Source organism: Chamaea fasciata, unplaced genomic scaffold (assembly GCF_029207755.1).
Source record: "Chamaea fasciata isolate MVZ Bird 193981 ecotype frontalis unplaced genomic scaffold, bChaFas1.0.hap1 SCAF_27, whole genome shotgun sequence".
In the NCBI taxonomy this organism is placed as follows: domain Eukaryota; kingdom Metazoa; phylum Chordata; class Aves; order Passeriformes; family Sylviidae; genus Chamaea; species Chamaea fasciata.
The window spans coordinates 3,372,062-3,387,304 of NW_027094112.1; the positions used below are offsets into that span (position 1 = coordinate 3,372,062).

The 15,243-nt window shown below is 61.8% G+C and overlaps 4 protein-coding genes across 4 annotated transcripts; 3 read left to right on the forward strand and 1 right to left on the reverse strand.

Moving 5' to 3' along the window:
• Positions 1–11: 11 nt before the first annotated feature.
• On the reverse strand, positions 12–941 carry HSPB9 (heat shock protein family B (small) member 9). Its single transcript, XM_066204999.1, has one exon. It carries the CDS (start codon positions 879–881, stop codon positions 162–164), a length of 720 nt encoding a protein of 239 aa, XP_066061096.1. The 5' UTR covers positions 882–941; the 3' UTR covers positions 12–161.
• Positions 942–1,725: 784 nt separating this feature from the next.
• On the forward strand, positions 1,726–2,593 carry LOC136301802 (heat shock protein 30C-like). The gene has a single exon (XM_066205013.1). It carries the CDS (start codon positions 1,833–1,835, stop codon positions 2,439–2,441), a length of 609 nt encoding a protein of 202 aa, XP_066061110.1. The 5' UTR covers positions 1,726–1,832; the 3' UTR covers positions 2,442–2,593.
• Positions 2,594–3,360: 767 nt separating this feature from the next.
• Positions 3,361–9,971, forward strand: KAT2A (lysine acetyltransferase 2A). The gene is made up of 18 exons (XM_066205180.1): positions 3,361–3,718; positions 4,306–4,429; positions 4,508–4,653; positions 5,035–5,124; positions 5,272–5,453; positions 5,704–5,895; positions 5,985–6,091; positions 6,238–6,345; positions 6,432–6,568; positions 6,702–6,910; positions 6,981–7,107; positions 7,355–7,465; positions 7,555–7,698; positions 7,955–8,069; positions 8,162–8,198; positions 8,333–8,396; positions 8,601–8,685; positions 8,909–9,971. Exons 1-18 carry the CDS (start codon positions 3,500–3,502, stop codon positions 9,100–9,102), a joined length of 2,391 nt encoding a protein of 796 aa, XP_066061277.1. The 5' UTR covers positions 3,361–3,499; the 3' UTR covers positions 9,103–9,971.
• A 468-nt stretch (positions 9,972–10,439) lies between these two features.
• Positions 10,440–14,696, forward strand: DHX58 (DExH-box helicase 58). Its single transcript, XM_066204948.1, has 12 exons — positions 10,440–10,617; positions 10,696–10,897; positions 10,996–11,186; positions 11,397–11,513; positions 11,739–11,865; positions 11,946–12,128; positions 12,212–12,468; positions 12,598–12,747; positions 12,984–13,145; positions 13,412–13,602; positions 13,795–13,891; positions 14,143–14,696. Exons 1-12 carry the CDS (start codon positions 10,450–10,452, stop codon positions 14,320–14,322), a joined length of 2,025 nt encoding a protein of 674 aa, XP_066061045.1. The 5' UTR covers positions 10,440–10,449; the 3' UTR covers positions 14,323–14,696.
• The last annotated feature ends 547 nt before the right edge of the window (positions 14,697–15,243 follow it).

Genomic DNA, 15,243 nt, shown 5'->3' on the forward strand with positions numbered 1-15,243 from the left:
ACACAAGAAGATTCAATGCAAAAGTATTTTTATTGGATACAAAAGCATTCCAGTATTGTGGAAAAAAAATTACATCATTGCCGATGAAGCTTGTCTGGGCTTAAACCCGAGACTTGCTCCCGTCTGCTCTGGTCCTGCCGTGGCCATCGGGTCCCATCCTGTTACACCTGGGCTTTCTTGGTGGCTCCGTCCTCAGAAGCTGGTCCAGTTTGTGGGGCAGCAGGGCTGACCTGGATGGGCACACTCCTCTCAGGAGCAGCCGGCAGTGCCAGCTTGGGCGCCTCGATGCGGAGCTGCCCATCCTTGGACAGGGAGCAGGTCAGCGCTTCGGCGTCCACCTCCTCGGGCACGTCCCACTCCCGCTTCAGCACCTCGTACTTGTAGGAGAAGGAGCCCTTCTCGTCTGTGCTCTGCGTCTCCTTCTGCCCCACCAGCACCACCTTCCTGCCCACCATCTTCACCGACAGCTGCTCGGGAGCGAAGTTCTTGACGTCCTGGCAGACAGAGAAGCCGTCCCCAGAGCCCTGGGTCATGGTCATGCTGGTGCTCGGGGTGCGCTCCGCGGCGATGGCTTCGTGGTTGCTCAGGAGCTGCTCGAAGCTGCTCATGAACTCCCGAGCTTTCTCCATCTCCTGCTGCAGCTCGGTGAAGATGGTCTCTGCATGTGGCCAGAGGGTCCTCACTGTGCCCAGCCGGCTGGCCAGGGAGCTGGAGGCGAATGGTGCGAGGTGCATCCGGCAAAGCATCGCTGCTGCTGTTGCTGTTGCTGCTGTTGCTGCTGCTTCTGTCCCCTTTCCAGTGGTCTGGAAGCGTTCTGCCCCGCTGCCGCCGTCGGAGGCTTTTATACCCGCTTCCCGGAGGCGTGGCCTTGTCCTGAACATTACGTCACCTTCGGGAGAAGGGCTCAGCTCTTTCCAGCCCGTTCCAGCTAATTCTTGTTACTCACCCGTGAGGAGAGGCAGCGCTGACGTCGTGCCCGGCATACCTTCGCCCTGACTATTACGGCTCTGCTCTCCTGGCTTATAATTAGTAGCATCACCTCAGCCTCCGAGCGGGATGCCTGAGCCACCCTTGCCAAAAATCTGTGCCCTTTGCATTTCCCAGGCATGGAGTGAGTGTGGGCTCGTCTCCTCCCTGCCTCCCCCCAGCCTCAGCTATGGCCCATTTCCCTCCCATCTCTGCCCAGCGAGGCCCCCTCAGGTGAGACCAGAAGTCAGTCCGTAGGCCAATGCCCAAGTGGGGTGCTGAAGGGTCAGGACAGTGATATAAGGGAATTTAAAGATTGATTAAGCGTAGCTGAAAAGGACATCCTTCCATGAAACAACAGGATGGGGGTGGCCAACACGGAGAGGGGTCCCAGAAAGTGCAGGAAATGCCTGGCAGTAGATAACATGGGACATGTACTTTAGGGGTGGGACTTAGTCCCTGTATTGGCAGAAGTGATGAGCTCCTGGCACAATGGAGCCTGGCTCCACCAAGCCCCCCGGTCCAGGGAAGGGCTGTGTAGCCCCCCAGCTATGGCCCCATGGGCCCTGCTGCATCACGATGGCTCTGCAGAAACCTGAGCTCCCAGCAGTGACTGCGGCTCCCTATTTGTGGCATGTGACTTGTCCCCAGAAACAGGCGCTGCTATTTTGGCTGGTGGATAATCAGCCTCTCAAAAATAGGCGATGGCTCCAGGAGAGTGCGTGGGGAGAGAGCATTCTGGAAGGGACACACCCCTGGCCAGGGGAGAATAAAATCCCCTGCTCTCCTGCCCCAGCCCAGCACCGCTCCAGCCACTGCACTGAGCAGAACTGCAGCACAACCAGGAGCCCTCGTTGGGAGCAGAGATGTTTTGCCGCCTGCACTTTATGCCGCCCATGTCCAGCTCGCTGTTCCCCTGGCTGGGACCTGTCCGCACTCTCTGGCCACATCCAGGCACCCTCTTCGCCGAGCTGGAGCGGGAGATGCGGCTGGAGATGGAGAGGGCTCGGGAGTTCATGAGCAGCGTCGAGCAGTACCTGACCAGTGGGAGCAGCCCCGGGCGGCTCGGCATCACCGCAGACCGTGCATCGAGCACCAGCGCAGCCCTGACCCAGGGCTCTGGGGACGGCTTCTCTGTCTGCCAGGACGTGAAGGACTTTGCACCCGAGCAGCTGTCAGTGAAGGTGGTGGGCAGGAAGGTGGTGCTGGTGGGGCAGAAGGAGACGCAGAGCACAGACGAGAAGGGCTCCTTCTCCTACAAGTACGAGGTGCTGAAGCGGGAGTGGGACGTGCCCGAGGAGGTGGACGCCGAAGCGCTGACCTGCTCCCTGTCCAAGGATGGGCAGCTCCGCATCGAGGCGCCCAAGCTGGCACTGCCGGCTGCTCCCGAGAGAAACGTGCCCATCCAGATGGGGCCGGCGGTGGCACAGGCAGCTGGCAACACTGAGGAGGGAGCTGAGCGGGCCAAGGCATGAAGAGGAGCGACGGGGACCAGGCTGAGCCTGGCTACGGGGGCAGCTGCTGGCCGCAGAGCGGGACCGCGCTGGGACTGCGCGATGGCCCGCCGGGTGGTGTCTGCCCAAAATATGCGGCTTTTTTTGATATGTAATAAATATTCCTAACTTTTCTTTGTGTGGTTTTGGTATTTCTGGTCTTGCCCAGCCCTGTGTTTTGCAACGCTCCTGCTGTGCCCGGGCAGCGCGATGGCAGGGTGGAGAACCGGGCTGTGCTGGCACCGGGCATGTCCCTGGCACCTCTCCCCAGCTCTGCGCTGGCAGGAGAGGTTGGGCGAGGGGCTCCAGGCCATGTGCAGCACTGAGAATCTCCGGGAGGTCCTGAGCATCCCCCTGGGTAGCCTTCGGACAATTGACTCCCATCTTTGGGATAGTGCTGGAAGACTCCCGTGCGGGGCCCGCCTCCCCCGTGCCGGCCACTGCTGGCACCTTCCAGGCGCTGCCCGCAGCTCCCCGCACCAGCCAGACGCTAAGCCGCGCCCCGCACGGTGGGAGTGGGCGCGGCCTCTCCTAAATGGCCATGCGGGCGGAGCCGGTTCATTGGAACCGGCCGGGAGGCGCGGCCACGCTCCGCGCCGGGCGCTTGGCCGCACTCCGTGCCGGCTGCGAGAAGGCGGAGGGCGGGTCACACACCGCATTTGGGGAAGAGGGCGTGACCGTGCTCCATATTTGCGGGAGTCCGCGGAGTGCGGAGCGCGCCGTGCGCCGCCGGACCGGGAGCGGTAGCGGTTACCGGAGGGGTGGGAGGGCTCCTCCGGGCGCCGACGGCTCGGCATCGCCCCGTGAGGGGCTGTCGCGGTGGGTCGTCATGACCGAACCTCGATCCTCTCTGGACGGTTCACGCCGCCCGCAGTCCCGAGTAGGAGCTGTGCTCCCGTTCGGGACAGCGGGTGACGCGAAGCGGCCCCGGGAGCTCCGTCCCGGGATCCCCGGCCGCTCCTCCCCTGGACCGCGGACTACGGATCCCGGCGTTCCCGGCGCGCAGGCGCAGTGAGCGCGGGGCGCACGCCGGGCCCGGCATGGCGGAGCCGGAGGCCGCGCAGCCCGGGCGGCCCCCGCCGGGCCCGGGAACGGGAACGGCGGGGGCGAGCGGGGTCACGGCTGGAGGAGCGGGATCCAGCGACCCGGCACGACCCGGGCTGAGCCAGCAGCAGCGGGCGAGCCAGCGCAAGGCACAGGTGCGGGGGTTCCCCCGCGGGAAGAAGCTGGAGAAGCTGGGGGTCTTCTCGGCTTGCAAGGTGGGGGACAGCGGGAGCGGGAGCGCAGGGAGGGCAGGAGGTGGCGTTCAAGGCTGTGCATGAATGGGAGATGCGAGGACGGGCATGGGTGGGGGGTGCAGGAGGGGGTGCAGGGGATGCAGGAGTGTGGGTTCAGTGCTGTGCGTGAGTGAGGGATGAAGGACGAGGGTGCTGACCCTAGTTGGGGATGCAGCGGGGAGTTGTAAGGACGTTTATGGGTGTAGAAGGGGAATTTAGGGGATGCAGGAGGATGAGTGCAAGGAATACATGGACAAAGGATGCGGGATGGGATACTGGGATGCACATGGAATGCAGGACAGGGATGGCAGGCTGAGTGCAGGAAGAGAGTGCTGAGTTATCCAAGGGAGGCGCAGGGATGTCACTGGGCAGGGGCTGCAGAGTCCTGGGAGAGAGTCCTGGAGGAGTGTTGGGATGGTGGGTGATGCAGGGTGGAGGCTGAGAAAAGCTGGGCTGGGTGAAAAGGGGTAGGTGCGAGCCGGGGAAATCCTTTGGCCACAGAAGGCTGTAGCCTCAGTGCTTGGCAGTATGTGGGCCACTGTAATGACCCCTCCTGTCCCTCATCCCAGGCCAATGACGCCTGCAAGTGCAATGGCTGGAAGAACCCCAACCCCCCCACAGCCCCTCGAATGGACCTACAGCAGCCTGTGACCAACCTGAGCGAGCCGTGCCGGAGCTGTGGCCATGCACTGGGTAGCTCCTGTGGGACCTCCTGGGCAGGGAGAGCGGTGCTGATCCCTCGGTCTCACTGTGGCTTTCTCCCTGGCACAGCGGACCACGTGTCCCACCTGGAGAACGTCTCGGAGGAAGAGATCAACCGACTGCTGGGCATGGTGGTGGATGTGGAGAACCTCTTCATGTCAGTGCACAAGGAGGAGGACACAGACACCAAGCAGGTGTATTTCTACCTGTTCAAGGTATGTCTGGGGCTGTGCATGTCTCGCTGCCTCACTCACGGGGGGACTTGCGCAGAGTCTCTGGTCAGTGTGGGGGACTGGGGGCTGCTGTCCCACTGTTTGTGCTCTGTTGGAGCTGGTACTGAACCTGGGGCTGTGAACGATCCCACAGCCCAGAGACCTGGAACACTGACCCTGTTCTGGAGGGGCTGCTCTCCTGGCCTTGAATTCCCTAGAGGGGCAGTTCCTAGGGGATGAATGGGTGTGCTCCAAGGACAACACCGGCGCCCTCCTGGCTGTAGAAATTGGAGCAGCCCCATGGCAGCAGTCAGCTACCTCCACCATTCCTGGAGAATCCGGTTCCTAGGACTCTTTTGACTGTGTCTGATGGTGTCTTTGTAGCTGCTGCGGAAGTGCATCCTGCAGATGAGCCAGCCTGTGGTCGAGGGGTCCCTGGGGAGCCCCCCCTTTGAGAAACCAAACATTGAGCAGGTGAGGCTGCTGTGAGGCTTGTGCACTGTCCTGATGACTTGTCCTGTGTTCTGTTGCTCTTGCACGAACCCCTCATTCTTTGGGAGGCAGCATGGAAGAACCCGGAGCACCTCCCAGCATCCTCCCACTGTCCCGTGCTCTCCCCAGGGAGTCCTGAATTTTGTGCAGTACAAGTTCAGCCACTTGCCGCCCAAGGAGCGCCAGACCATGTATGAGCTCTCCAAGATGTTCCTGCTGTGCCTCAACTACTGGAAGCTGGAGACACCGTCCCAGTTCCGTCAGCGCTCCCAGAATGACGATGTGGCCACCTACAAGGTCAACTACACCAGGTGAGGGCAGGGGACCACTGAGCCAGCCACCCTGGGGTCTATCTCCTGGGAGTCTCCCCAGCTCTCCCAGACTATCAGTCCACTAGGAGATCAGGCACCCACTGGGGCCAGTGCTTCTAAATGTCAGCTGTGCCCTTCATCCACTTGCTCTTCTTGCCCCTGCTCCCAGGAGCATTGTACCAGGAGGGGTATGGTTGCTCTGGGATCTCTCTTTCCAGCCCTGTCACCAGAGCCCCTTCCTGTCCCACAGGTGGCTGTGCTACTGCCATGTGCCACAGAGCTGTGACAGCCTGCCCCGCTATGAGACCACCCACGTCTTCGGGCGCAGCCTCCTCAAGTCCATCTTCACGGTGACACGCCGGCAGCTGCTGGAGAAATTCCGGGTAGAGAAGGACAAGCTGGTGCCGGAGAAGCGCACGCTGATCCTCACCCACTTCCCCAAGTAGGTGCCCAGCGTGGAGATGGTTGCTGGAGCACTGAGGGGACTCCTTCTTTGGGATGCTTGCATGCTGATGTGCCACTCCCTTCCAGGTTCCTCTCCATGCTGGAGGAGGAGATCTACGGTGAGAACTCTCCAATCTGGGAGGCTGATTTCACCGTGCCAGCTGCAGAGGGTGCCCAGCTAGTGTCTCGCCCAGGTATTTCAGTAAGCAGCTCCCCATGTTTGGGGACTGTAGGATAAAGGGTCAAGGTGTGGCTGAGGAGTGGTGATGGCAGTGGCTGGGCTGCCGTGGTGTGGGGAGGCATTTTCCAGCACTCATGGGGCACCATGGGTCTGTTGCAGCTGCGGTTAGCACTGTTGCCGTGCCCACCACTCCTCTCTTCAGCAAGAAGCTCAGCAGCAGCAGCTCAGCTGCCAGCCTGGATGCCAGCACCCCAGAGCCCCTGCCAGGTAAGCTCACATGAGCCCATGCCAGAAAGCTGCAATTCTCTGTGGTCCCTCCCAGCACTGGACGTGGCGCTCTGCTCCCATCCCAGGAGAGAAGCGGAAGCTACCTGAGAGCCTGACGCTGGAGGATGCCAAACGGATCCGTGTCATGGGAGACATCCCCATGGAGCTGGTGAACGAGGTCATGCTGACCATCACGGACCCTGCGGCCATGCTGGGCCCCGAGGTATGGGCTGTGGATGCTGGGGTGGCTCTGGTCCTCTCCAGGGCCCACAGAGCTGCTTCCCCAGTGTGCCAGGGTGGGGTGGGGCTCCCGCAGCAGAGGGTGTGCAGGGCCAGTGACGCCCCCATGCCCCCAGACCAGCCTGCTGTCGGCCAACGCGGCGCGGGATGAGACGGCGCGGCTGGAGGAGCGCCGCGGCATCATCGAGTTCCACGTTATCGGCAACTCGCTCTCACAGAAATCCAACAAGAAGATCCTGATGTGGCTGGTGGGGCTGCAGAATGTCTTCTCGCACCAGCTGCCCCGCATGCCCAAGGAGTACATCACTCGCCTCGTCTTTGACCCGTGCGTGGCTGGGGGGTGCGAGGGGGCTGGTGTGGGGGGCTCCCCTCACCCTCGGCCGTGCTGCCTGCAGGAAGCACAAGACCCTGGCACTGATCAAGGATGGACGAGTGATCGGGGGCATCTGCTTCCGCATGTTCCCTACTCAAGGCTTCACGGAGATTGTCTTCTGCGCTGTCACCTCCAATGAGCAAGTGAAGGTGAGGGCAGGGAGAAGGGAGATGGGCATGCATGTGTGTCCCCCAAAGCCTGGTGTGGGCAGGATGGTCTCTCTGGTGTAGGGCTGCCCCAGACCCTTGGGCAGCCAGACCTGCTTGGCACTGGCCAGCCCCAACAGTGGTAGTTGCTTCATGGCATCTTCCAGCTGCCATTTCCATGGGTGGGAGGGGTTGTTTATCCCAACTGGGGCTTCCTGGGGGTCCGTGTCTCACTTGGTACTCCCCCAAGGGCTATGGGACGCACCTGATGAACCACCTGAAGGAGTATCACATCAAGCACAACATCCTCTACTTCCTCACCTATGCAGACGAATACGCCATTGGCTACTTCAAAAAGCAGGTGGGCTCCTTTCCCTGGGAGCTGTCCCCAGCTCTGCTGCACACCTGCCCCCTCCCACCAACCCTCTCCCACCTGCCCCTCTCTCCTAGGGATTTTCCAAGGACATCAAGGTCCCCAAGAGCCGCTACCTGGGATACATCAAGGACTACGAGGGGGCGACCCTGATGGAGTGTGAGCTGAATCCCCGCATCCCCTACACTGAGCTTTCACACATCATCAAGAAGCAGAAAGAGGTATGGCTCAGGGATGGGCAGGAGGGTAGGTGAGCACTGCCAGCCTCCCCCTGAAAGCAGGGGAGAGATGTGGGGCTGTGCTGGCCCTGAGAGCAGACTTGCAGGGCAGCAAGGGGGCACTGGTGGTGTTGACACTGGCCGGGGTTGTCTCTGGCCCTGCATGGTGGGTTTGTGGGGTCCCACATCATGTTGTGGCTTCCTGGGGCATCCTGCAGTCTCCACTCACCTGTTCCCTTCCAACCCCCATTCCCTGCAGATCATCAAGAAGCTGATTGAGAGGAAACAGGCGCAGATCCGCAAAGTCTACCCAGGCCTGACCTGCTTCAAGGAGGGTGTGCGGCAGATCCCCATCGAGAGCGTCCCTGGCATCCGTGAGTCCTGGCAGGGGGTCTGGCAGGAGGGCTCTGTCCTCCCTCCCCATGGTTGCAGTGCAGACATGGTGACACTGACACTTGTCTTCCAGGAGAGACAGGATGGAAACCACTGGGGAAGGAGAAAGGGTGAGTGCTGCATGGGGGTGGGGTAGACCTGCAGCAGCAGGGCTAGGGGCTCAGCTCAGGCTGTGCCTCGGTCTTGGCATTTTCCTGGCCCTGGAATGGAGAGAGGCTGATGGGCCACTGGCTTTGTCATGCAGGAAGGAGCTGAAGGACCCGGACCAGCTCTACAACATGCTGAAGAACCTCCTGGCCCAGATCAAGGTGTGGGCAGAAAAAGGACCCTCACTCCGGGGTGCCTGTCCGCCTGACAACCCTCAGAGCTGCCTCCCTTGGGATGGGTTGTACAGGGCTTTACCTTTGGGGGCTGCGGGGGTGACCCAGGTGTGGGGGGAGCAGGACCCCTGGGTGGTGGAGTGAACAAGGGTTGTGTGTTCATTGCTCCAACTGCCCTCCACTTCTCCCCAGACGCACCCCAGTGCGTGGCCTTTCATGGAGCCGGTGAAGAAATCAGAGGCACCAGACTACTATGAAATCATCCGCTTCCCCATTGGTAGGTTGCCGTGTCCAGCCCCCCAGGACAGGATTGCAGAAGAAGGAGCTGAGGACCCCACATTAATTGTGGGGTCTGCTGGGGACTCATTTATGGGGTGGTGAGAGCCTTGTGATAGTCCAGAGTGGGAGAGGGATGAGTTGGGACCCCTGGTTAGTGTCCAGCTCAGTGGCTCGGGGTTGCAGAGACCTGGGGAGGGCTCCTGACCCTTCCCCACCCTCAGACCTGAAGACCATGACGGAGCGCCTGAAGAATCGCTACTATGTTACGAAGAAGCTGTTCATCGCTGACCTGCAGCGCATCATCACCAACTGCCGCGAGTACAACCCGCCCGACAGCGACTACTGCAAGTGTGCCAACACCCTCGAGAAGTTCTTCTACTTCAAGCTCAAGGAGGGGGGGCTCATCGACAAGTAGTGGGGGCTGGCCTAGACCTGCTGTGGCTACTGGCCCTCCCATGGGAGGGACAGGGCTCCTGTGGGATCCAGCCCCATTCTCTCTGTTGGTAGGACCTGCTGGAGGGATTGGTGCTGCTGAGCAGCCTGGGGAGCTGGGCTTTCCTTCTTGGGGAGCCGCAGGGGCTGGGGGACTGGTGCTTTTATCCCTGAGGTGCTCTGGCTGCCTCCCCTAGGGAATGGGGGTGAGGCTGGAGCTGCTTCATCAGGATCTTCCCAGGGCAGGGACAGCACTGAGCTCCTGCCTCTGCCCGGGGAGGGGGAGCCCCCTGACCCTTGTGCATCCCCCTTACCTGGGATCGTGCCTTCTGCCCTGACTCCCTGTGACAGGGCAGGGGCACACAAGTGCTTTGGTTTCTGCTCCGTCCACGTACAGGCAGCCCCTACCCCTCACACTGAATGTACGGCGGGGTCAGCCCTACGCTGCCCGCAGCGGTGCTGCTCCTGGGCCGGGGTCCTGCTGGGCAGGGGGCTCTGCCCTGCACACCCAGCTCCTGCTGCCTCTGTCAGCTCTTCCCTCCCCCCGGGCAGGTCTGCCTTCCCTGCCTGTCCATCCTCCCTGCCTGTCCCTGCTGCCAGCTGGGCGGTGGGGGGCTGCCAGCCCCAGTCCTGCCCCTCTGAGTGCCAGGGAGGGTGGCTGCCCGGTGCTGTGCTGGCCTCTGCTCCCTGCTCTGCACTGGCTGGCAGCCACCTCTGCTCGTCTCCCCCTTTGCTGCCCCCTCCTTGTGCCCCCCACCCCTTTCTCTGGGCCCCACTCCCCCATTCCACTTGACTGGTGTTTTCGTTGGTTTGTTTGTTTTGTTTTTTAATAAATGTCCTTGTGCAGCCCCAGCTCCATCCTTGGGGCTTACCTCAGCATGGTAGGCAGGGGGACAACCTGGGATGTTCGGGAGGGTATTGGGGAGGGGAACAGGAACAGCTCGGGATGGGAGAATGTGAAGATGCCCGTGGATGGGTTGGGGTGCACTGGGCAGAATTGGGGTGCGGGGGTTGGTTGGGGTGCACGGTGCTGCTCTGGGGTCCCGGACAGGCCGGGGTGCAGGGGCCGTCTGGGTGCGGGGTTCCGTGGGAGCTCCACTCGGTTTTGGTTTCGATTCCATTCGGCAGCCGGGGCTCCCGGCGGCTCCCCGGGCCGGGCGGCTCGGCTCAGTTCGGCTCGGCTCAGTTGGCCCCAGCGCGGCCGGCGTGGTCCCCCCTTGCTGGGCCCTCCCCGTGCCCCTCCCCGCCGGGACCGGGCGGACGCTCCGCCTCCAGTTTCGTTTCTGGCCGGTGTCGGCTGCGGCGGCTGCGGGACACGGAGCGGCGGGGAATGGAGCTCCGGGGGTACCAGCGGGAGGCGGCGGCCCCGGCCCTGCGCGGCCGCAACTGCATCGTTTGGCTGCCCACGGGCGCCGGGAAGACCCGCGTGGCCGTCCACGTCTGCCGGCGGCACCTGGAGAGCCGGCGGGGCGGCAAGGTGGCCGTGCTTGTCAACAAGGTGCTGCCCTGCCCCAGGACCGCGGGAGCCACGGGTGGTGGTTCTGGCCGGTTGCTGAGCGTGGTCCTGTGGGCACAGGTGCACCTGGTGGACCAGCATACCGAGAAGGAGTTCCACGCACTGCAGGACACCTTCAAAGTGACGTCCATCAGTGGGGACACCAGCCACAAAACCTTCTTCGTCGACCTGGTGAAGAAGAGCGATGTTGTCATCTGCACAGCCCAGATTCTGCAGAACGCCCTGGTCAGCACGGAGGAGGACACGCGTGTGGAGCTGACAGGTGGGCACCAGGCTGCGTATACTGCTGGCCCCACAGCTGTGGCTGAGCCCCCAGCTGAGCAACCATCTCACCCCGCTCCCCTCCCTGGCCCAGAGCAGATTTCTCACTGCTGGTGATAGACGAGTGCCACCACACGCACAAGGACGCCGTTTACAACAAGATCATGCTGAGATACCTTCAGCGCAAGCTCAGTGGGGAGCAAGACCTGCCACAGGTCCTGGGGCTGACGGCATCCCCTGGCACTGGGGGGCAAACATCTTTTGAGGGGGCTGTAGAGCACATCCTACAGGTGCGTCCTGTGCCCCCTGTCCTGGTTCAGCACAGCTTGCCCTGGGTTTCAGCAGGGTGTCCCTTGGGATGCGGGTTGATGCCCAGGTGTGTGGGTGCTGGGCAGCCCAGAGGAGTCATCCCCAAGCTCACCAGGTTGCCAGCAAGCACCACGTGCTGCATTGTCCTGAGCAGCTGGGCTCAGGGAGAAAGCAGGGTCTTTCCTTCTCAGATCTGTGCCAACCTGGACTCTGAGAAGATCACATCGCTGCAGGATGAGGCACAGCACTTGCAGAGCCATGTCCCCCAACCGAAGAAGCAGTATGACCTGTGCCAGGAGAGAGTGCAGGTGAGGGACAGCTGCTCAGAGCTGTGGGGCTGCGCACTGGGTGGAAGATGAGACCCCCCCCAAGCCCTGCTGGATGAGGGGCTGTGTCCCTTCATCCACTTTGCTCAGGCCACTGGCAGAAATCAGTTGACCCAGAGCTTTGGTGCCGGGGGATCCTGCAACTGTCTGGGTCCCACCATGCAAACAGCCACAATTCCTGGGTCCTGAGCCCCTCCCTGCTCCCAGGACCCCTTTGGTGAGCAGCTGAAGAAGGTGATGATGCAGATCCACCAGTTCATGCAGAAGCCTGATCTCTCACGGGACTTCGGCACGCAGATTTACGAGCAGCGCATTGTGGAGCTGGAGAAGAGAGGTGAGGGTGTGGCAGTGTGGGTGTGGCAGGGCTGAGCCGCGGGGACGGGCTGTGACTGTGGTGTCCCCTGCCCCCACCAGCTGCAGAGACGTTTTGTCGCAAGACACGGGTGTGTGCCCTGCACCTGCGCAAGTACAACGACGCTTTGCTGATCAAGGACAGCGTGCGGATGGTCGACGCCTTCCAGTGCCTCCAGCAGTTCTACAGCGCTGAGAGGGATAAGAAGGACCCCACTGAACAGTTCCTCACTGCCACGTTTGAGGGTAACAGAAGGGCCTGGAGGGGGGTGATGCTGTCTGCATTTTAGGTGCAAGGAGTGTCCCTGACACCCTGCTCACCTGTACAGAGAACAGAACGAGCCTGCAGGCACTTGCTGGGGACCAGCGCTATGAGAACCCCAAGCTGAGCAAGCTGGAGGGGCTCCTGCTTGAGCACTTTCAGCCCCTGGGCACTTCTCGTGGCATCGTCTTCACCAATACAAGGCAGAGTGCCCACAGCTTGCTCAGCTGGCTGCAGACCACGGCCACGCTCCGCGGGCAACACATCAGGGCCGCCGTCCTCACCGGTGCTGGCTACAGCAACCAGACCAGGCACATGACACAGGTGAGTGAAGGGTGGGCATGACCTGGACTGACCCCAGTCTGCACATTTTGGGGGTGTTGTGAGTGCTGCCCAGGCCTCAGAGCCCTACACAGCCACTGAAGCATCACCCCACCCCCCTTGTCTCCCCAGAATGAGCAGCAGGATGTGATCAAGCAGTTCCGTGAGGGAGCCCTCAACCTGCTCTTCTCCACCAGCGTGGCTGAGGAGGGCCTGGACATCCCCGAGTGCAACATCGTGGTCCGCTATGGGCTGATGACCAATGAGATCGCCATGATGCAGGTGCTGTCCAGGCTCCCTCTGGCCCTACCAGGATCACCCGAAGCTGTGGGGGTGGGACATGGGGGCTCTTGCATTCCCTGCAGGCAGCCCCTTGGGGATGAGCCCAGCCCCTGGCAGAACATCTCCTTGGCAAGGCACAGGGGAGGGTGGAGGTGGCTCCATCCTCACAGGGGAGCACAGAAGGGTGGGCTGTGTCCCTGTTCTACTGACTGCAACGTTTGGACCTCGCCCTGCAGGCCCGGGGCCGTGCCCGTGCTGAAAACAGTGTTTACTCTGTCCTTGCCAAAGCCAACAGCAGAGAGGTGACCCGAGAGCTGCTCAATGAGGACCTGGTGGAGCTCATGAAGAGGGCGATTCAGGCAGTGCAAGCCATGCCTGAGCAGGAGTACTGCCAAAAGGTGAGTCCTGGGTGCTGCTGTGGGCACTGGCAGGGCCTGGCACCTCTTGCCCCCCTCTGCACCCTGCATTTGGCTGCCTGCTCTGTCTCAGAGAAGCACCGGCTCCTGGGATGGGGTCATGTGAGGGGCATGGGACAGCATGTCCCTCCTTGTCCTGCCCTGTGGCTTGTGCTCCTGGGATGATGCATCCCTTGGTAGCCATGGGTGTTGCTGTGTCTGCCATCTGACCTTGCCTGCAGTCCTGTGCTGAGCCCTGTCCCCCACAGATCCAGGAGCTGCAGCGGGTGGCCGTGGCCAGCTGGCTGATGAAGGAGGCCAGGATCAGCGAGCGGCGGCAGCTGCATGCCCCAGACGCTGTTTGCCTGTACTGTGTCAACTGCAACACGGCCGTGTGCCATGGCAGCGACATCCGCACGGTGGAGGGCATGCACCACGTCAACATCAACCCCCAGTTTGGGTAGGAGTCTCACGTGGGCAGGGTTGAGCAGGCAGATGGGCAAGGGTAGCACCAGCCTGCTAACAGCTCTTTCTCAGGGGTCTTGGTACAGTGAGATTGCAGGAACTTTGTTTGACTACGGGAGCACCTGTGCTGCCCTGTTTGTGTCCCCTGGACTGTCATCCTTACTGTCTGGTGGCCTCTTCCTTCCAGGTCGTATTACAGAGCTTCCTCTGGGAAAATACAGTTCCAGCGGGCTTTCAAGGACTGGGAGCCCGGCTGCCGTATCTCCTGCAAAGCCTGCAGCCAGGTGAGCACCACAACTCTCCCGTGTCTGCAGCCCAGTCAGAGCTGGAGGGACAGGAAGGGCTGTGCCTTGTGCCCCAACTCACAGCTGCACATGCCTGTGTCATGTGTGTGCTGCAGGACATGGACACAGGCTGTCTCCAAAGGAGGGACATGCTTTGGGAGCAAGGAACTGCCCCATCCCTGTGTGTGTGGTCCTGCAGCCTGGGGACACTGTGTGTGTGTTGGGTAACTGTCCCCTCCCTGCCCACACAGGACTGGGGGATGGAGATGCTGTACCGGCAGGTGAAGCTGCCTATGCTCTGCATCAAAAACTTTGTGGTGGAGACACCAGCAGAGAAGAGGAGGTTCAAGAAGTGGAGTGCTGTGACGTTCCCCATCAAGGCGTTTGACTACCTGGAGTACTGTTCTGACACCTATGGCCTGTCCCTCTAGCACAGGAACAGAGGACTATTCACAGGGCACTTTCGGCGCTACAGGACAAGGGGAGACTTTCTCGACCCTGGGACAGAGGGCCATGGCTCAGTCCTCTCTTCCTCAGTGGTCTGAGCCCCAGCAGTACTTCGTCAGCTGGAGCCCATGGTTGCTGAAGGAGCTTTGCTGCATCCACGTGTGGATGTGACGTAGAAAGGATGAGATGCTGGGATAGAAAATCACCCAAACTCTTCCTTGCTCCCCATGCTGCTGCCTTCTCCTGCACAACCCTGGCAAGAGAACCATCTGTTTCTGTGGGTCCAGGACATAGCCCACTGCTTCTCCACTCTGATTCATGAATTTGATGGGTCTCCATTAAAAACACACATGCTAGACTGAAGGGACAGGGTGGCTGCATCACTTGTGGCTGGGCACAGGAGGCATCGAGTGGGGACGTTGCCCCAGAGCCAGGACCCACTGTACCCTGTGCCAGCAGGGTCTTCAGGGGACAGTGGAGTCTGTGAGGTTGCCCCGGCCCTACCCCACATGCAGACAGTGGCCTAAGCGACCCGTCTCACCCACCCACCCACCCACCCAAGACCGAACCTTCCCGAGGCGCAGAATGAGCCTGAACCCCTCTGGGGCAGCCCCAGGGATCCCTGCGGGGCTCCGGACATCCATCCCCTCCGTCTCACCTGGGAGCTCCCTGGGAAGCCCTTTTGCGTCCGAGCTGTGGGGGAGCCACGGGGCTTTGGGCAGGACTCGGCTCCGGGCACGGGCGCAGGACCGGGCCGGCTTTGGGGAGAGCGGTTCGGTACCGAGGGGCGCAGCCCCGGACCGCGCGTCCGCCCGTGCTGCCCCGCCGCGGGCCGCTAGAGGGAGCCCCGGGCCGGGCTGGGGGGTGCCCGGGGCACCGGGGAACGATCCGGGGAACCGGGGAAC